General features: G+C 38.7%; 1 protein-coding gene across 1 annotated transcript; it reads left to right on the plus strand.

Annotated features, from left to right (window-relative positions):
- Window positions 1–1,212: 1,212 nt before the first annotated feature.
- march9 (membrane-associated ring finger (C3HC4) 9) lies at window positions 1,213–20,608 on the plus strand. The gene is made up of 4 exons (XM_044124657.1): window positions 1,213–2,592; window positions 14,696–14,851; window positions 16,848–17,040; window positions 19,135–20,608. The coding sequence occupies exons 1-4, from the start codon at window positions 2,260–2,262 to the stop codon at window positions 19,464–19,466; spliced, it is 1,014 nt and encodes a 337-aa protein (XP_043980592.1). The 5' UTR covers window positions 1,213–2,259; the 3' UTR covers window positions 19,467–20,608.
- Window positions 20,609–22,167: the final 1,559 nt, after the last annotated feature.

Below are 22,167 nucleotides of genomic sequence, written 5' to 3' on the forward strand. Positions count from 1 at the left end.
ATCAGGATCAATGAGGCAGGGGATCTTTGTAGGAGGTGTTGCCATGGTGGGGAATACTGAGCAAATGAAAAACAGGCAGCTGCAGCTCTTAATATGCTAATTAATGTGACCTTTTGACCTTAGAGTTTTAGGAACTGCCTGGGCTGATACACTAAACTCCAGTGAGTTTACTATTACTGCTATTACTGCATATTTTGTGTGCATGTTTTTGTCCTTGGTGATGATCGCTTTATACTGGGAACTCTGGTTGGTTGTCACCTTATTTACTGGGAGTTTCAGTGGTAATACAAAGTGAACAGCTGAAGAAATCCAAAGCTCAGGTGGGAGAATCTGCTGACAGAACAAGTTTTAATCATCCACAGGGATGGATTTTATGGAAAAGAGACGAGAAAACAATCATTAATGAAATAAAGCCTAAAGAAATCACTGCAGTTCAGGAAGGTCAGAAAAAATCAAAACGTGAATCTGAGCAACATGGAAAACTATTTCTGGATGGATGGATGGATGGATGGATGGATGGATGGATGGATGGATGGATGGATGGATGGATGGATGGATGGATGGATGGATGGATGGATGGAGTGTTGGATGGAGTGTTGGATGAAAGGATGGATGGATGGATGGATGGATGGATGGATGGATGGATGGATGGATGGATGGATGGATGGATGGAGTGTTGGAGTGTTGGATGAAAGGATGGATGGACGAATGGATGGATGGATGGATGGAGGCTGGATGGAATGTTGGATGAAAGGATGGTTGGATGGATGGATGGATGGATGGATGGATGGATGGATGGATGGATGGATGGATGGATGGATGGATGGATGAAAGGATGGATGGATGGATGGATGGATGGATGGATGGATGGATGGATGGATGGATGGATGGATGGATGGATGGAGTGTTGGAGTGTTGGATGAAAGGATGGATGGATGGATGGATGGATGGATGGATGGATGGATGGATGGATGGATGGATGGATGGAATGTTGGATGAAAGGATGGATGGATGGATGGATGGATGGATGGATGGATGGATGGATGGATGGATGGATGGATGGATGGATGGATGGGTGGATGGATGGATGGATGGATCTTGAATCTTGTCTCTAATTCGTGGGGTGTGAAAACTTTTATCACAGCGCTGTGTGAAAGCAGCATGGTGGGGTGAGGGGGGGCTCCCATTTCATGTGGCGTGTACGTCATCAGTTGGGGGGGGCGATAAGCTTTCAGAACCCTGGACAGCGGCCGCCGGTCAGCAGCAGAACCTCCAGCCCGGCTTCCCTTCTCCCCTGCCGGCGCGCAGCGAGAGGCGCTTCGCCCCCCTCCGGAGGAATGGACGGACGGCCGCGGAGAGGCGACGGACCGCTGCCCCCCTCCCTCCCTGTTCCGGAAGTAGCGGCTGCGCTCCGTTCAACCTCCAAGCCGACCATTTCGAGGAAGAAACCCAGCGCCAGCAGCCTCATCAGCACCACATATCTGATCCAATAATCACGCTGCGTGATTTCTCCTCCACGCTGCGTCCCGTTTCCTTCTTGCCTCCCTGCCGCCTCTCTTTCGACGCGGATCCCGCAGAAACGGACATGGAGCCGAGGCGGAAAACACGGGGCTCCTGAAGATGCGGACGCTGAGGGACGTGTTTTTCATCTCGACGTGGATCGTCGAGGGGAATGGCTCCGATTCTTCTTCGTGGACCGACCAGGGGCGCTGCAACGAGACGACGAAATAGGGAGGAACACGATTTGACACCGAGAGACAATAAGGCAGCAAAACCACATCCGAAGCACACTTGTATTTGATCTTTTTTTGGATTATGTTTCTTGTTGGGAGTCCCAGATGTGACTGTGTGGATGGCATGTCGTTGTTTCTGCTCCCTGGCTCTGCGCGGCTCTCTCTTCCACTAGTCCGCTCTCTCGCTGTCTTCTGCTTCGGGTAGCAAAACATGTAGGCTGTTTTGTATATACATAAATATCGGTTGCTGCAGCGTTTCTGCGGGAAAGAAAGAGAACAGAAAGAAAGAAAGAAGGAGAGGTGGAAGAAAATGGACACCAGTTTGTGATGTTTACTGGGGTGCGGTGGGAGATGCATGTATAGACGGCGCTTGCTGAGTTGTTTGAGTGATGAATATTGAAAGAGTGTGTCGGGAAAATCTTTCGTCCGCATTGGCTTAGACACACATGCCATCAGAGGGGATGATAAAGGATTCATAATAACAATAATATCAATAATAATAATAAAAATAATAAGGGTAATAATAATGTTCAAGTATCGGATCCGCATGTTTTTCAATGAACTGAAGGTCCTGGTGTTTATGCGATCCGATTCACGACAGTCCGGCTCAGACACAGATCGACGCTCCACCGCCATGCGGGGTCTGGGGATGGGCGGCTGCGGCTGGCCGCCGTTTGTCGACTGCCATTCCCGGGACGACGAGGAGGAGTACTACGGCAGCGACCCGAGGCCCCGGAGCCTGGCGTTCGAGGACAAAGAGCCCAAGCTGCAAGTGGGCCTGGACGCCGTGTCCCTGACCAGCACGGCCAGCAGCCTGCGGACCCCCCAGTGCAGGATCTGCTTCCAGGGCCCCGAGCAGGTAAACACCCCCCTCTCCCGCCCCCCGCACCATCGGCGGGATTTGTTTTGTTCACTTTCAATGCGTTTTGGTTTTATTTCAGCTCTGTCCTACATTCCTCCTTCTAACGCCCACATATTCCTTAAATACACACCCGATTGGGGGAGAAAAAGCCAAACAGGATTTGCTTTGTTTCTGATTTTTCTGATTTCGCCTCCAGAGTCTTGTACAGCCTGTGCCGCACAGCTTCAGTATTGTGCTTTTATTTCTCCGTCCTCCAACCCCCCACCACCTCCTTCCACGTCCTCCTCTAATAACATGATCCGGTTATCTCAATAACACTGTTTTCATAAGTAATCTAGTCAGCGGCGGAGAGAGGCAGCATGTTTCCCACACAATCTGAAATCTGGCCAGCATGGCAACAAAGAAAGTTAGCCAATTAGGTCTGCTGCACGATGACAAACCGGGTGAGAGCGACTGAATATACATGAGTCACAATCATCCTCCGAAGTGTTGTTTCGGCGTGTGTCACAGGGATCACATGATGGCCACTCATGTTTGACCATAATGACAAATTAATTTAATGTACCACTGTGCGTAATTATTGGGTCGTTTGAGTTTGTTTTGGATTTTGTTATTGTTTGTGTTCATTAGCTCTTGATATTAGTCCTGCTTCAGTTCCTTCTTAGTGATTCTAGTTATGTTCATTTCTTGTGTCTAGTCCTTTTCTTAGCTCTCGTTTTTATTTTTTATGTGTTTAGATTCTTTTTAAATTAATTTCCGAGTCCCTGGTCATTTCCTCTTTCTCTCTGTCTCCCCTCACCTGCAACCCATTAGCTCATCAGTGCAGCTCTTTTGTTCAGCATTCAACCTTCCGGTACTCAAGCAACTCATTCTCAGACACTCCTTGCTGGTTCCTCTTATTATAGCCTGCTATTTTCCCTGCTTGTTCCCTGTGTCCTGTTTTCATTTTTCTGTTTTATGGTTTTTGTTCTGCTTTCTGTGATTTTTGTTTTTTGTTTTTATTACATATTCCTCACCTACAAGCTGCCTCTTCCTCTGTGCATTTCGGTCTGTCATCACACATATCATGAAAGTTGTTAAGTGGGAGGATTTTTAAAATGTAGTTTTCACATTTTTTACAAATTAAATCTGAAGAGTGCGGCATGCATTTGAATGTCCAACCAATTAGTCATCTAATTATAGAATTGGGTAGTAACGAGTTACCTTCTCTTAATTACATCCACTGGAGTAACTTTTTTGAAAAAAATTACTTTTAGGAGTATTTTTACTACGTTGTACTTTTTACTTTTACTTATAATTTATAATTTTGTTATGAAGTATTTCTACTCTTACTTGAGTAAAACTTCTGGATTTTCTACCCACTGAATGAAAAACAAACATGTTTTAATCAAAAAAATCACCAGCTACAGACACACACCTGCAGTTTTTATTAAAGTTTTGCAAGATTTATGTTGAAGAAAACTGATTTGGAAAAACTTATTTTGCCTGATTTTTTTTATTTTTTGTAACTTATATGAATTATTGTCTTTTTCCCTTTAAAATGCCAAAGTTTCCACTTCATATTTAAAACTGATGACATGCCAAGGAGGAAATTCCTTCTTCTGATTCAGACGTTGTGGAGCCGGGATGCATCCAAAGTGACATTAGTGGGAATATTCACACAGCAGGCAAAGCGACCCACTTCCAACTTTTTCATGACAGTATGAAAGGACCAATTCCGACTTTTACACCCCTAAAAAAAAATCTGATTTGTGTCGCTTTCATACATCACATATTTTCCAACTTTTGATGAAACATGGCTCATAATTGTGCACAAAAAGTAGTGAAACGTGTAAACAATGACTAAAAGGTTACAGAATGTCATCACTATTAGTTGTGCTTTCTGTTTTCTTACCTTCTTTTATCTTATGATCTTGTGACGGTACTGTCAGCTCCAATTGCTCAAGAACTTTAAAATTGATCCGTAGATGGCAGTGTCCATTTTTTCCGTAAACAGAGTATCTTCGTTCTTCTTCTGTGCATGTGGGTCCCTTTGGCGTCATTAACTTTTAGCTCAGAAGTCTGACTGCGGTCGGGTTTAAACATTAATATGAATGAAAAAAATAAAAGAATAAAAAATCATGATGGAAGGAGCTAAACTCTGAGACGATCCTGGAAGACTGCCTGAGTTTCTAGCTGGACAATCATCCTAAACATAGAGCCTGTTAGGTATTTTTGTTTACCTAAATACAAAGAAAGAACCACAGATAACGTTATGAGTTTTCAACCAAGCTTCTGCAGAAGGAGAAGACACAGAGAACTGCTCCTCAGAACAGTTCACCATGTGTTCTGCAGTAGAACTTGTCTTTTATTAACACAAAACAAGAACAAAAGGGGCTGGTGCTAATAAGATTAGGAGCCCCCAGGATCTAACACATAGCAGACGCAGTCTTACGACTAAGGGAAACTCTCAAAAGACCATCATCAAAGATCACACTTGTAGTGTTAAAGTAAGGTCAACTCTGTCCCACACACCTATTTCAATTAACGTATAGATGACTCTAGTAACACTACAACAGCTGTAACAATGATAATAAAATTATCCTAACAGAGCCACTGCTGCAATTCAGTAATTTTTATTGAAGTGTATCCATGCGGCCCAGTCAAAGTACAGACTTCAATCTAATTCTCTGTGTCCAATCAGAATTTTACTGCTTATATTTGAAACTGAAAATCAATAATCAATCTACTCCATTCATTGTAATCTCTACTACTAATTAAATATAATTTTTTTTTTTACAGTTATTTACATAAAATTCAGTGCAGGTTTGATGTAAACTTTTATACTGCAGCAGTACAAAACTGTATAGCTTCAATTCTGGAGCCTTATCTATAAGTCTCCTTTAAACATTCAAGATTAAATAAATTGATTTTAAAAAGTACATCAATTTCAAGGTTTTCAGTCTTGTCATGTAAAAATAGTTTTTCTGAAATAACCTTTAAATTTCACCAATTTAAAAAGTTTCTTCAAAAAGTTAATTATTTCTTGAAATTTATTAATTTCTACACAAAAAAGATCCAAAACTTATGAGGCATAAATATTGCAGTCATTGCATCCAACATTGTGTTTCTAACTTTGTGTGACATTCCCCAAGACATTTGGGACAATATGGATGTTAAGATTTCTTTTATGACCAAAGTTACTGATATTTACTAATGTTATAAATATTTTCCTCCTTTTTAGACACCATAACACGTGTACACCACCTGCTTAGCTTCTTTTATTCCACTAGTTTCTCCACAAAGCTGCCACTGTCACAAAAACCACATGACAAAAACACAAATGACAACAAGGTTGATATATTTGACCCATACAAACATTAATTAATCCGACCACTGCTAAAGTACTGTTTTATAATTAATATAGTCATAATAATTTGCTCTGCAACATTTATTATTTATTTTATGCCACTGACTTGGTGCAAGTGGTATCATCTGACAACAGTCTTGTGCTTTAGCTGATACACAAAGGCAACATTCACACAAAAGATCCTGATGCTTGATTTGGAATATTTCTTTTTCTGAAATCCAATTTTTCGTGTGGCTGTTCAGACAGTTGCAGAATGTAACTTTTACAAAAATCTGTTTTCTTTTCCATATTTGTTAAAACTGTCCTTACAGTATTTTATGAGACAGATAATCTGTGAAAAGATCGATCTCCTCCACCACCTCCCTGTGTTTCTATTGCCATCTGAAGGGTTGCTGCGCTCTCCACCACCAATTTTAGTGCTGTCAATCATCCTCGTGTACTCGATGCTAAATGTGCTAAAGGCAGAGAAACAACTCACTGTTACAGCAAAACTATTTATACCCTTTCTTTGGTGGCCATGCTAACTAGCCTTAGCATTTCTGGCAAACTCTGCTTACGGGAAGAAGCTGTCATAGCAGAGAATAAGAGGGAAGAGAGATGCATGTACATGGGCATGATTGACAGCGCTAAGACCTGCCTCTTGGCTCTTATTGGTTATTTCTAGGTAGCACTGGGAGAAGGCAGAAGTGCTTGACTTTTTCATAGATTATCTACCTAACTTCATGCTGTCATAAAGTGATGCCAGTTTCAACAAATATGTAAAAAATTATTATTTTTATAAAAGTTAACTACTGCTGTATTGTTCTTTCATCTAAAGGCCTCCTCTTTGGTTAACAATTATTTGGTTACTAAATTAATTGATGATTGTTTCAATAATCAATTCATCACAATTAATCTCATTAATTGTTTCAGGGCTAATCTAAAAATAGGAAAGCTGGGATATTTCTACTCAGGATAATCATGTTGGCAGAATCTCATCCAGACCGGATAAAACTCCAGACTCTTCTTTTTTCTCTGCGTTGTGTTCGAGTCTGAAGAAAAACAATAACCATGGCGCGTCTTTGAACTGCAGCCAAATGCTGGCTGCACCAGATGTGCCGCCTGGATCAGCAGGTAGCTCTGATCCACTGAGATAATTAGAAACACTGTAAATCCTGCAGGAGCACAGATGGATATTACCATTTAGTCACTTCTCAAAGATAGCCACACAGTGTTATTACAGCCCATGTGCTAATAAATGGCATCTGCCCTGGAGTTTGGGTTGAGAAACACTGAATTGCAGAGCCTCAGGATGCAATTTGAAGATCTTACCTACAGACAGGAATCCAGTCTGGATTTCTTTCCATGCCCACTCACACACATCCCCTTCATAATAAGGTTAATTTTAATTTGAAGTTAGCCTTTTTGAATATCTTACCTACGTTTTTGGAATATGCAGACAGGAATCAACCGTGGATTGCTGTCCATGCCCACTCACACACATCCCCTTAATAAAACGGTCCATGTTGTTTCGGCTTCAGGCTCTCTGGCAAGGTGACTCATCAAGCAACGTGGCTCTTAGCTGCCTCTTTTAGCTTCACAGACAAAGAGCGAGCAAACAAAGCACCGAGGGAAAACCCAGAGCTGCGCTACTACAACATCAGCGCCTTGCTCTCATTTCAGCTTTTGTTTCTGCCACCACAGCTCTTTACCTCCTTGGGCGCAAGGAAGAAGGAGCTCACGTTTGCCATTTCGTTCTTATTTCATTATTCAAGTAGGTCACAACAGGGGCTGGGGATCATGCCGCTGTCAGCGGGACAATTACCGACAGACGTAATCGCCCGGCTCTGCGGGCCGCGTTGAGCACGAGGCCTTATTAATTGTCTGTCAGAGGTGTCAGCGCGCGCTCTGGATGGCGAGCCTGAACCCGGCTTCTTCTACGATAAGAAGCAGTAAAAATCAGGAAATGTTCAGGACAGGGCAGTAGAGCTGGTAGAGCGGGAAAATCTCTAAAACACTTAAATCAAAAAAAGAAATCCTGTCATTTATTCTGACGACTAATCGAGTAATCAGATAAAAATAAATGGGCAAAAATAAATAACAAAATATTGAAAATATTTACATATATTTTAAAAAATATATTTACAATATATATACTGTACATGTTAAAATATATGTATGTATAGAAATGTAGCAAAGTAAGGATTGCTACACCTTTATATATATATATATATATATATATATATATAAACACAATACATAAATGTATATATTTATTGATTTATTGATTGGAGATGAACTCATTCCTTTCCATGGTGTATGCTTCAAGAGGGGGCCATGGTCCCCCCTTGCCCTCCCTTTGCTTTCGCCACTGGACTGAAGCTTTTCCTTCAGACTAAGAGGTAGAGAAACAACTGGAGTGAGGAGGAGTGGAGTGTGAGGTGGCCTTTTCTCCCAGCAGCGTGTTTCCAGTAGCGTGCAGTCTGGAGCTCATGGGGGCCACTTCCACACAAAAAATGTCTCGTCTAAAGGTTGCAGACCACTCTCTTAGTCATGAAGTGACACACCAAATTAACACCCTTGTGCTCCGTGAAGTGGCCTCCAGGGACAAGCCCACGCTTCATCATCCACTGTGGGGGGTTTTATGGATGTGTAAAGGGTCTGCGTTTGTGGTTTTTTTTTTATTGCTATTTTAAGGTTGATTTTTTTTTTTTGCTGTAGTATTTCATTTCCACTTTTTAGGTCAGCAAATACCACATGAGAGACACAATGAACTGACTGGAATAGAATATCTTCCCAAAGACTAACAGCTTCTCAGCTGCACTTTATTGGAAAAAGACGAATTAAAATGTTACGAAAAAGATCCCACAAAGAAAATTACAGAACCATCAAGAGTTTTAGCATCCAAACAAGAGTCAAAACCTTAAGTATAAATCCTATTTTAGTATTTTCACAGCCTTAAACACACACTGGGACTAAAATATCTCTCCTTTAATTTGGGTAAATGTATTCAGTTACAGAAAGTCAATTCAGTTTATTTATACAGCTCCAATTCACAAAATTCAAGTCATTTCAGTTCAATTCGTCTTAGTTGTCAGACAACACATGATCATTGTTATGTTTTTTGTTTTACAAGAATAAAGTTATAATATTAGCAGAATAAACACAATATTACCAGAAGAAAGTCCCAAAATAACAACAAAAAAAAGACATTTTAATGAAAAAATAGCTTAGCTGACATGTTTTTTTTCTTAAATAGATTCAGTTGTTTGCACCGACGTTTCAAACTCCAGCTACTGATGATAATTTAATGCTGGTGTGTTTTAAGAGGATTTGTAAAACCAATACTAAAGAATAACTTCACAAGATGAATGCAGGGCTAAAGTTAAACTACATTTCTGTGTTGTTAACGCTGCAAAAATGTAGTCAGTCATTTTTTTGGTTGGTAAAAATAATTACTGGTTTTTTTCTGGTATTGTTTTGACTTTATTCTTGTAATAATATGATCTTATTCTAATATTACAACTTTATTCTTGCATTATTACGTCTTTATTCTGTTAATATAACATTATTCATATTATAACATCATTATGATGTTATTCTGGTAATGTTATGATTTTATGCAATGTACTTTATTTAGCATAACTTTATTCTAATATGATGTTTTTATTATAATATTTGTTTTTATATATTTTTCTGGTAGCATTGCTGCTGTATCTTTATATTACTACGATTTTATTCTCTTATTATTTTACCTTTATTCTTGTACAAACCTTTTCTCATAAATTCTGATTTTATTCTTGGAAAACATTACTATTGTTATAATTTATAACATGATTACTATATTTTTTTACTTTATTGTCTTACAATTTTATTCTCCTGAATTGTGACCTTGTTCCTTGTTATCTTATGACTTTATTATCATAATTAAAGGTTAAAAAAATAATTCCTAGCCTGTCTCTAATACTCCATCGTACACCAGGGGTGTGTGATTGCCCTAACTGAGAAAAAATAAGAAAATTAAGTAAATATGGAGAGCAGTTATCTAGAGAAATAGAGACAACTCCATCCCAAAACCACTTAACTGCAGCTGCTGTTATCATCCTGGAAGTTGATAAAATAATTAATCCTCTTGCAGCTCCGCCAGAAATAAGGTGGATAGAAATCCACACTCACTTGTTTACTTTTTGTGGATTATCTGAATTTAATTATACGCCATTAAGTGGCTTGTTCCACTTGAAAGTTGAGCGTTTGTTCTTCCAGATTACAGTGATTCACACGGTGATGGGGAACAGTGTGTGAGGGGGTTAACAAGTCCCACCGTTGTAGTGGGTGACATGTTCCCACATCACAATGAGCGCCCGGTTTATTTTGAACGACTGCCACATCCGCCATCCTGCTGTCCTAAATACGCAGCCGAACAACAAATGTCTGTTTGATCGCAGCTGAAAATAGTCACTAAAAATCTGGATCTTCTGTTTTGGATCAAGCAATTTTAAGAAGAAGGAATTTGTAAAAATGAAAGCATTCAGACGCTCCTTTTAAATGATTTGTGTGCTCATTTCAGTGCCACTGAAAAACAGAAGAGTTGTATTGTGAAATATTAATATTCCGGGGATTTTGAAGCAAGAAGTCACTGCTTTCTCCGTCTGTTTATTGTTTTGTTTGCTTAAATGATACGATTTGATCACAGCAGACGAGATGTGACCTTTTACTTGTTTTACAAGTCGAATGACCTTTCAGTGAAGGAAGAGACTGGAAATGTAAAACAATCATTTACAAACACAATCTCTATGAAAGGTCAGATTCTGCTTTAAGGATTTAGACTTAGTCATTTTAGGGTGTAAAGATATTTTCCTTCAGATTAGTTATTATTATCCTGAATGATGTGTTCATTTGGTACTTTTAGGGATTTATTTGAACAGTTTCAATCCCATAGTTGGGTAGTAACTTGTTACATTTACTTGAGTAACATTTTTGAAAAAATTTTACTCTGCATGGAAAACATTTTGAAATGATCTTGATTTCAACTTCTAATGGTCACCAAACACTTAACACCATCAGCAAAACAGTTTGTGATATTTTCTAAATAAATTCAGATACTTGAATTACTGTTTTGATACAATCAGTGATTACTTCATATTAATAAGACTTTATGCTTTAATTTTGCTCTTGGTTATCGCCAAGACGAATGTGCAGCTTTTGAGTTCTTATGTTTTTATTACACACTCTTACATGCTCGTTTGCAGACCTTTCTATGACAACTTGACATTTTAAAAGTGTTTGCTTTCATATGTTTTGTATCAAGTCCCTCATATATATTCTGACCTTCTCTATGTTATCTTTATAATGTCAGCAGGCAAGTTGCTTTAACGTTTATAAGTGGCATGTGGCTCATCTGCCAGACTCTTTCTCTTGACACTGTGGGACACTTGTGGGGGTTTTTAATAAGTCAGAAGGTCAAATGAGCCAGATGGGAGAACAAGGGTGCCGACGATCAGGAAAAGCGTTATTTGTGTCACTGCAGGTACAGTAAAAGTGAATGTGATAGGAAGCCGCTTCATTTTTTCTGAATCACCATCTGTAAATTCTGTTTTTTTATATAATTGGCCCAGACAGAAATGAACAGACGGGAGCCTTCCAAATCAAACTTTTTTCTTTTTTTTTTTTTTTTGAATTTAAATTGAAGGAGTTAGTAAAGTGGATCACGGCTCAGTTTATCTAATCATCTGAATTATATTGACTGTCATTTTGTTTAGCTAACAATCAGTTCCCTTCCAGTATAAGTGATAAGAAAACAACAGTAATGGGCACTGCTAGCTAAAAGTAAGTGAGTTGTGCTAACTAACATTAATTCATAGGGCTAAAGCACTACACCAACACAGAAATTAGCATACGCTAATGCTAAAGCTAAAGCGCTAATTTGGTTTCAGTTTTTTTTTTTTTTTTTTTTTTTACATATTTGTTTAAACTATCACTTTGTCATTATGGTATGTTATGATAGAGATCATCTGTGAAAAAAGTGTTGCTCCTCCACCTTCTTCCAGTGCTCCCAGTGCTCCCAGTGCTAGCTAGAAACAACCAATCAGAGCCAGGATTTAACGCTCACCCTCTGTTGCTCTCTTTTACGCTGCAGCTAACAGAGAGGCCAGTTAGCATAGCCAACGATAAACAGTTTTCCTGTAACGGTGAGTTGTTTCTCCACTGCTAGCACAATTAGCGGCGAGTACATGAGGTTGACTGACAGCTCTAAGACCCGCCTCCTGACTGATCGGTTGTTGTTTTTTTTGGAAGGCGTAAGTTTCTTCAGACAGCAATAGTAGCTCAGTGAGGAGGAAGAGAAGATAAACATTTTCATAGGTTATTTGTCTCATACTAAACTGTCACAATTTTAACAAATATATATATATATATTAAAAAACATATTTTTATAAAAGTCACATACTGCCATAGTTGGGAAGTAACTAGTCCCAGTTTCTAAATTAAATTTACTTGAGTAACCTTTTAGAAAAAATTAACTTTCAGGAGTATTTTTACTTTTACTTGAGTAATTTTATTAGGAAGCAACGCTACTCTTGCTAGAGTTAATTTCTGTATTTTCTACCCACTGAGTGAAAAAAGAAAAGGTTTGAACCAAAAATTCACCTGACGCAGACACACACCTAAAGATTTTGTTAAAGTTTTGTAGTAATTAAAATACCAAAATTTCCGCTTAACTTTATATTTTGGTATGTCTGATGATGTAATTTTTAAATATTAAATGTTTGATAATTTGACCACTGACTCAGTACCCGAATATACTTTTTACCAAATACTTTTTTACTCTTTAAGTAATTTATTGAACGGATAATTTTTACTTTTACTTGAGTAAATTTTTTGTGTACTCATCTCTGTTTGTCTGTAGCTTTAATTAATGATTTCTTAAAGCAGCAGTTATGTTTTCATTAAATTAGATCAATTTTTCTCTTTAACATCATCAAGGAAAGTGTATTTACTCAGACTCCTTTAAAATTTGTTTTATGATGTGAAACAATGAAAAGTGATAACGAAACCAAAAGAATGAAGGAATACCTGTTTTTTATAGCATTGTTATCTCATTTTGAGCTGAATTGTGTTATTGTTGATTCTGAAATCTGCGTAAGTTGAGTTTTTAGGAATTGATGTCGGGTTCAGAAGCTCCTCCCGGTCCACCTGCCTGCCCTTGAAGCCTCCGCGCTCCCCTCCGTTGGTGCAGCGTGTTCAGTTGCCCCTTTGCCAAATTCGCTCCACATCAAGCTGTGTCCTTTCATTGACTCACTTGTGATTCATAATGATTATTCTCCCAGAACAATGCTCTTTTTTAAAAACGGTTTCAGTGAGTGGCGCTGGGAGTCAAGTGTAAAGTAAAAGTGCGGTGGAAGCAGAGCCGTGCGAGGACATGAGGGCCGTGATGCAGAGCGATGGTGACAGCCTGGATGCAGTCAACCTGAACGTGTTGGACGGGCCAATAGGCTTCAGGTGCTGCGGCGGTGCTGAAGAGACACTTTGATCCTAAAGACTCTCCAGCCTGAGTCTTAAAAATAAACACCTGACTTGGTTTTCTGGAAGGTTTTTGTCACGTTTTGTGGTGTACGGATTGACGTAGATGCAGAATTAAGATTTTTAAACAGGACAAAATTGTTAGATCTTCTTAGATTCCATTTTTTTGTCAAACAAAACATCCCAAAATCAATCAGCTACTGCTGACCGTTGCAAATACAATGTCCAAAATCTTGAAGGTTGCAATTTATCGTTTATTTTTCTGGTTTGGCAATAGACAACAATACGTTTTTCCATTGTTTTTTCCTGCTTCTGTACTCTTTGCCACAAATTCCCTTACTTTAATATTTCGCTATAGTTATTAATAACTTTCAAAAACAAATTAAAAAACGGTGTAGCTGCTGGCAAGGTGCTGCAGTCTTTAGTAAAAGCAACATGGTCACATATCAGTGACCGTATTGACCAAAAACATATCAAATTTGTCAAATCTCCTAAAATATTTGCTGAAACACTGGTTTAATAAATTGTTTAACCATCCTGTTTCCTATCAGAAATATGTTAAAAGCGTATAAAAGCTAACATAAGAATTAAATTCACTTCCTGCTCTTTTTCAGGTCTTCTAGGCTAAGCTAGCCAAAAGACTTAAACCATTTCTTGCTCTTTTCAAGTTGTAGTGAGCTACGCTAACAAAATGTCTGGATGTCTTTCTCTCTGTCTTCAAAGTGTATGCTACGCTAAGCTAACCAAAGAACTGAAGCCATGTCCCACTTTTTTACAGGTGTGCTGGGATAAGCTAACCCAAGGTGCAAATTTTTAAATTTTGAAGCTCAGAAATTTCCAGGATTTTTTTTCTGACATTTTTTTTTATTTTTGGACTATTGAAACTAAAACTTCTTAAGATTTTTTCCAGATACATTTTAGCATTTTTTTTGGTGGAAATTTACTCCTCCTTTCTTTCTAGTATTTACAATACATCTCTGCCAAAACTGGTAATGGCAGCTGATTATTCCAAGTATTATTTGCACTACTGATGATTTGTTCATCTTTAAATCAGTCACATAAATCGCTCCAATCAACGGTGAAAATGTTAAACTCAGAGCAGTGTGAGGTAGTAACCAAACTCCATATTTTGTATTTTCTTAATTTGAAAATAAATGTTTCTTTCTGGCTTTTCCAGACTTCCAGCAAAAGTCTGGCTTTTTCATTGTAGGAACAATCTGAGAATCTCTTGGTGTTTTTTTGCGTTTCCTGCAGGGGGAGCTGCTGAGCCCCTGTCGCTGTGACGGCTCTGTGCGCTGCACTCACCAGCCTTGTCTCATCCGATGGATCAGCGAAAGGGGCTCCTGGAGCTGTGAGCTCTGCTACTTCAAGTACCAGGTCCTGGCCATCAGCACCAAGAACCCACTGCAGGTATCACTGAAAATTTGGAAACCAAACAAACACATTTTTCTTCAGCTTTAAACAAATCTTAAGAGAACAATAAGCTTTTAATATGGTCAAAGACATTGGAAAATAAAAAATCCTGTACACACAAAAACTGAGGAAAATACTCTCTGTTAACTTTCATGTCTTCTAACTAAACAAAGGAAACATTCAGGAGTACATGAATAGATAAAGAAATGACCTTTTATAATAAAACACTCTTCAGTTTTGCTGGAACAAATCACAAGCCTCTCCTGGTGTGAAGACTGTTTGCCATATTGTGCTGACAAATTTCCCTCTGCGTCACCGTCCGTCTGCCCGTCATTCAGACGCACAGAACAAAACCTATTGAGAAGACGTGACTCTTGATTTAAATATGCTGGTTTTAAAATGAAAAAAGTTTGACAAAAGATGCACTTTTAGAGTTTCTACTTATTGACAAATCTTTGATTTAACATTTTAGAACAAAATACTGCATATTCATATTGTACATGTACATTTTATATTTTGTATTTTTGTTTTTGGATTCTTACTAAACCAAACTGGACACTGTACATTTTCCAAAACAACTAGAAATAATTCATGGTGCCAAAGCAGAGCCAATGTGCAGACAAGTATAATTTAATATTTTAATAATCAGAAACGAAACTTGTAAACTCAGGAATAGTAGCATTAAACAGGAAAAAGGGGACATGGGATTACACGAGGAACTTGAAGAGCCATGAAACAAGGCGTAAAAACCGAGAAAAAGAAAGAATAGTATAAGTGAGGGATCGAGTGAAAGAAAAGGCAGTGTTGAGCGTAAATCCATAGAAATTCAAAGAATAAAAACATGAGAGAAGCTGAAAAAAACTGAAATTCTGGATTAAATTTGAAACATTTGTTGCATTTCTAGCTACTGCATTTCTCTTTCACACTGCACTGATTTAAATGATGTAAACTAATTGAACAACCTTTTCCCCTCCACACCTGTGGGGGCACTATACCATGAATCACTGGAGGAAACAAGGCATGAAACAACATGGAACATGGAGACACTAAACGCAACTTCCTCCTAAACCAGGGATCTCAAACTCCAGGCCTCGAGGGCCGCAGTCCTGCAAGTTTTAGATGTGCCTCTTCTGCACCACACCTGAATAGAATAATTAAGCCTCTGGAGAACTGATCTACACAAGGTGGAGGTAATTAAGCCATTTCATTCCAGTGTTTTGTACCTGTGGCACATCTAAAAATTGCAGGACTGCGGCCCTCGAGGCCTGGAGTTTGAGACCCCTGTCCTAAACAAATGAGAAAGCGTCAAATTTTAGTGGTGGTAGGATTTCTGTTTTGTCTTTGGCAAAGGACCACAGGCCATTTCTCCCACTAGCGCCAGGCTAGCACATTGCTTTGGCTGTATTTACCCAGAATGCCCTGCACTGTAGTTCACCTCCTGCTTTTGGAGTGGTCTTTGCTCAGCTAGTGTAGCTTTTATCTGCTACCAGAGAAATGTAGCCTATGTGTTTGTTACTAACTCTACTTACCAACTGAACCAGGACCGTTTTATTCACACAGAGTTTGTCCTTCTTTTACAAATCTGTTTAAACATTGGTTGTGTCTGTCCATGGGTTTCATGTTGTGATACTCCTCCATGGTGTACGCTCTCCTTGTAGTGAACTATCGTCAGACATGTTTCCATTCTCTGTCTCATACGGGTCGATCCCGACAGCAGCCATTTTGTTGATATATATTTATCTTGTTTAATGGTGAAGAGTGTTAGTACATTTTCTTTTTGTTGGTCTTAAAGCCATGCAAGTTCATTTATGCTTTGCGCTGCGTTTGCCTACCAATTTGGCACGGATCATTTCTGGATCAGACTTGTACATCAAATGACCTAAAATTCTTGGCATTCTTTTAATATATTTGTCACAGTATCAATTTTCTCTTGCATACGTGATTTGATCAGTTTTTCCCGGCTCTTTTACTCAGCCTCTCCTCTGTGTTTCAGTGGCAGGCCATCTCCCTGACTGTGATTGAGAAGGTGCAGATTGCAGCGATAATCCTGGGCTCCCTGTTCCTCATCGCCAGCATTTCCTGGCTCATCTGGTCGTCGCTCAGCCCCTCTGCCAAGTGGCAGCGTCAGGACCTGCTCTTCCAGATCTGCTATGGCATGTACGGCTTCATGGACATCGTCTGCATAGGTAACAGGAAGGCGTGACGCAACACTGACACCAAACGGCACAAACGTACAATCAGCCTCTAGTGGCTTAAAGAGAGGGAGAAAGCTGAGGAGCTGAGGAGCTGAGCCAAGAGGGAAAAGAACGAGGGCCTCTAAAAACAAAAGACAGCTGACTTCTTTTCTCAGGATTTCTGACTTTAATCTCAGAATCCTGACTTTTGCGTAGTTCTCATGGACAATTACTAATGAGTTGCTGTGATAATCACATCTGACTTGCATCTCAGAATTATGACTTTTTTTCTTTGGAAGTGAAACTTATATCTCAGATTTCTGAGTTTAATTTGAAAATTCTCACTTTAATTTTAGAATTCTGACTTTATTCTTAATTTCTCAGAAATTTTTATTATTCCTTTCAGAAATTCTGACTTTTTCACAGAATTTTGACTTTATTCTCAAAATTCAGATTTTTTGAAATAATAGTAATAATAACATATATTTGTATTATTACTTGTATCGCATTTTTCTAAACACTCAAAGACACTCAATAGATGAATTAATTAAAATTACAAACAAAATAGTGCATAAAACAAAATGGCAAAAACTTGTACACATAGCATATTTAAATAAATAAAAACACACAAAAAAAGCAACAAAAAACAACAGCTTTTTAAACTCTGTTCTGAAAAGCTGTGTTTTAGATGTAATTGGAATAAAGATAGTTTCTCATAATTCTGACATTAATTTCAGAAGTCTGATTTAAAAAAAAGTCAGATTTTTTTTATCATTATTGGCAGTGATCCTCTTCCGTAGGGCTGCATTACACCACAACAAGAGTAGCACAGAAACAGGAGCCACAACTGAAATGTTAATCAGCGGAGGTTGCATTGTGCAAGGACAAACTAGTGCGATAAGGCAAACATGTTCTCAATTTACATTTCGGAGCTGTGCAAAAAAACGCAGGCAAGTTGGCAGATGGTGCAAAGGAGGAGACAACAAGCTCCGTAAACGCAAAACAAATTCTGATGATGTTGCAGAGTACAAGAGACTGTTTTTAAGGTGTGACTGGGTCAACTGTTCTTGCGTAATTATGAGCCGCCTCAGTCAGACAACACTGAGAACAGATGGCACGAGATATCTGCGCCGTGATTTTTGCCAACTGTCTATTCTCATCCACAGACGAGTTCTCTCAAGCTACCGGATCTATTTAGCAAAATATTTGATGTAGGGCAGCGAGAATTCACCAGCTCCAATTCAGTTAGGTGTTTTCAAGGTTTGGAAAGTGCTTGATTTCTGAGTCCTTTAAAGTGCTTGACAATCCAACTGCACAGTTTGGTAGTGAAATGCAATCTAACATTTGATTAAAAGCCTAACTTTACGGTTAAAACCAGATACACAGCAAAAAACAAAGTGTTTTTGCTGTTGTTTCTAATGCAAATATCCTAGTACACTTCAAATAAGAAGTGAAATTTTAAAACTGTTGCTAGTATAATCTGTGACCAGATCAATCATCTCCTACTGCTGTCTGAAGAAACGCTTCACTCCCAACCAAAACCAACCAATCAGAGCCAGGTGGCGGGTTTTAGCGCTGTCAATCAAACTCATGTACTTGCTGCTAAATATGCTAATGGCAGAGAAACAATTTACCATTACAGGAAAACAGTTTTTTGGTGACCATGCTAACTAGCCTTAGCATTCATCAGGCTCTGTAAGCTGCAGCATAGGAAAGAGCACGGCAGTGTGTGGTGATTGGCAGCGCTAAGACCCGCCTTCTGACTGTGATTGGTTGCTTCTAGTTAGCACCGGGAAAGGGCAGGGGAGCTTCATTCTTTCACCGATCAATCTTTATTTGTTTCAAACTGTAATCAGATAGAGTTTCAACAAATATGTAGAACCAATATTTTATAAAAGTTACATACTGCAGCTTTAGCTGTCATCTTATTTATCAGAATAATTGATTAGAAAAATAACTGTTAGTTGCAGTCCTATAACAGCAATATATTACATCATATAATAGTAAATTGATTTGTACTGTCTTGATCTGGTGCTGGAAAAGTTTTAAACTTTCCTTGGAAAATGCTTGAACTATCCCGAAAAGTAAATTTTCCTCTCGCCCCAGGCCTCATCATCCACGAAGGATCATCGGTGTATCGAATATTTAAGCGGTGGCAGGCTGTCAATCAGCAGTGGAAAGTACTGAACTATGAGAAATCAAAAGACTTGGGCGACCCGGTGAGCTCCAGCAGTAAGACCGGCGCCCGCAGCTCCCGCAGCAACCCGCACGGCCTGGCCAGCGGCGGCGGCGGCCGACAGAGCAGGCGGCTAAGAACTATTCTGAATCACCACTGCGGATACACCATCCTGCACATCCTGAGCCAGCTCAGGCCCAACGACCCGCGGATCAGCGCCGCCGCCAACCGGGAGGTGGTGATGAGGGTCACCACCGTATGAGACGGACCTGCATCAAGCGGCGGAAGGACATATGGACCTCAATTTGAAAAAACGACGGACTCATTTGGCAACAGGAGCCCCGCGTGGGACCGAACGGTGCCTGGAGCATCAACAGACTGAAAACACACGGGGATTTCTCCTCTTGTTTCGTACAACAAAAGGAAGACAGATGCTCCTTTTCAATAATTAAAGAACTGATGAAAACATGGAAGTATTAAAAGACATAAAATATGAAATGTATGATGGTGGTGATGGGGGAGGGGGATTATAGACAGGCTTTATTACCTGAAACTGAACAACAAAATGTTTTTTTTTTTAACTCAATATCAGGATACACAGGAACATTTCGTCTTTGTTTTCTATCCTCTTTTTTTTTTTACTCACTTTGATTTTGTACTGATGTTTGAGTTTAGAAGAAACCGCGTTCGGTAACTTCACACATGCCAAACATTTCCAGTCGACTATGTAACGAGCTTAAAATTTCTACAAGCCAACTGATGCCGGTAAACAGACCGAAAGCTGAGAATAAAAACATCCATGAGGGCAAAAATAACTTTCAAAGAACAATAAGTTATTATTAAAAAATATTTTTAAAAACCAAAAAAAAAAAAAGAAGTGAGAAATATTTCAGTTATACTTAACCTTTCTGCAATAAAAATACGTATGTACATTTCACAGGGAATTTTTGCATGGGAATATAATTTTATTCTTCATCACATAACATAAGCACATGACAAATTTGCTCTATTTCAAATGGTGCTTGCCAAAATAAACACTTTAAAAACGTCTGTTTTCATTGCACCACATTTTTGTCAGAATGAGAAATGGCTGTGTGTTAGAGCTACTTCAGCTAAAATACAGGTTGTTGCTGCTGTGTGCTGAATCAGATTTGATAAGTTAAGTATTGGATTAAAAACTGGGGTCAGATGATCTCTAACCTGAGTCTCATTCAGTGTCTTCTTTTTGTTTCAGTTAATGTTTTGTCATTTTTCTGTGGAACATAATGGTGACGTTCACACAGCAGACAAATGCAAATCCGACTTTTTCATATCAGTCTGAATGTCCCAATTCTGATCTTTTCACCTCCCAAAAAATCCTATTTGTACCAATTTTATATGTGGAAGTAAATCAAACATGTATCCGATAGTTTTCTTGCCACATTTCATCTGAGTTTTATGACATGCCTCATATTTCTGTACCAGAAGAAGCCAGATACGATAAAGACGGATGTAAACAATGGCTGAAAATTATAATTATGAGCTCATAAAAGCAGTTTGTATCAGTGAAGCAGTTACATAACAATCCCGCACTGCTGGCTGCGACTGTGCATCCAAACACGCTTTCCAACAAAATCTACAGTCAGTGTATCTTTTGTTCATCTCAAATTCAGTAGGTTGATTTCACAACAGCAGACACACACAGGTTTAAGGTATGTATTCTAACAGAAGAGGAAAGCAGGTTACACTAAATGAAATACAATAAATAACCTTAAACAAACTACAGAGATGTAACTCCCAATGAACAGCTGGCAGCAGCTAACAGTTGTAAAATTGAACATAGCCAAAATGCACATTAATCATAATAAAAGTTTAAAAAAATAAGGAAAATGTGTCAAAATGACACATGATATTCTCCATATGATTAAATTGATCTAAAATACATGTTAAAATATAATTATTTTGAAGAAAACACAGAGTCAATTTCTACCAAAGTTACAGAACAACAGAAAAAAGGGGGAGGAGCCGACAGTTACTGGTTACTATGGTAACCACCAACCGTCAGCATAACAGAACTTACACTAACAAATATCTGGAGAAACAAAACAAAATAAATTCAAAGAACACATTAACAAATTTTGACAAATTTCACATCTATAATAATGTTAAAATAAAACTGCTACAAAACGCACCATTGTTATGATTTTAATAGTTCTCTTCATGTTGTTATAATCTCATGGCAATACTGTCGGCACACATTGCTGAATAACTTTGATCCAAAGGCCCATGTGACATTGTTTTTCTCCAAACTAATCAAATTAATTTGGATGCAAATATAAATTTCAAGGAGCTGATTTGTCTGAAAATGGCACAAAAAGACGCACGTTTTGTTTTAAAGGGTTGAGCGATTTTTTTGTCAGGCAGCTACCAGAGCATCTGACAGTGACTGAAGCTCTCCAGACACAGAAGATGCCTAATAGAGACAATGGACAATTGAAGTTTTGACATTTTCAGTTTTCATGATGCCAAAACATTGGACATACTGATGGACACCCACATTCGTCTCATCATCTCACACCATTTTGTAAAGACTCTGGCCCACGTACCACACAGCGCACAGTACAACTATCCTTACTATGTTTACTAATGTGTCTGAGTCATCCTTTGTGTCTGCTAAACAGCTGTGACTGCTCTAAGTGAGGATTGGATTCTTAGAGAAGCTGCCTGATTTTACGGTTCCTGTGTGAAACCAACACTGCCCTCTGGTGGCCATTCTACGCATCTCAGCTTCTTGCTTACAGGCATTTTGACTAGATAGGCTTGAAAGTTCAACCCCTTCCACAATTGAAGGTGTTATATTTTACTACAATTAATCTATCTCTTGATACTTTTAGATAAAAACAACCACAAAGTGTAGCGTGGAAAATTTCAGATTTGAAAATGTATGGATGGCAATCAATCAAAAAATAAAAAAAAAAAACAAT

Source organism: Gambusia affinis, linkage group LG01 (assembly GCF_019740435.1).
Source record: "Gambusia affinis linkage group LG01, SWU_Gaff_1.0, whole genome shotgun sequence".
Classification (NCBI taxonomy): domain Eukaryota; kingdom Metazoa; phylum Chordata; class Actinopteri; order Cyprinodontiformes; family Poeciliidae; genus Gambusia; species Gambusia affinis.

Bases quoted from the DNA above. Each gene is read 5' to 3' on its own strand.
- march9 (XM_044124657.1), top strand. From the start codon at position 2,260: ATGTTCAAGTATCGGATCCGCATGTTTTTCAATGAACTGAAGGTCCTG. The intron at 14,852-16,847 runs GTATCACTGAAA...TCTGTGTTTCAG, and splicing joins GCACCAAGAACCCACTGCAG to TGGCAGGCCATCTCCCTGAC. The intron at 17,041-19,134 runs GTAACAGGAAGG...CTCTCGCCCCAG, and splicing joins CATGGACATCGTCTGCATAG to GCCTCATCATCCACGAAGGA.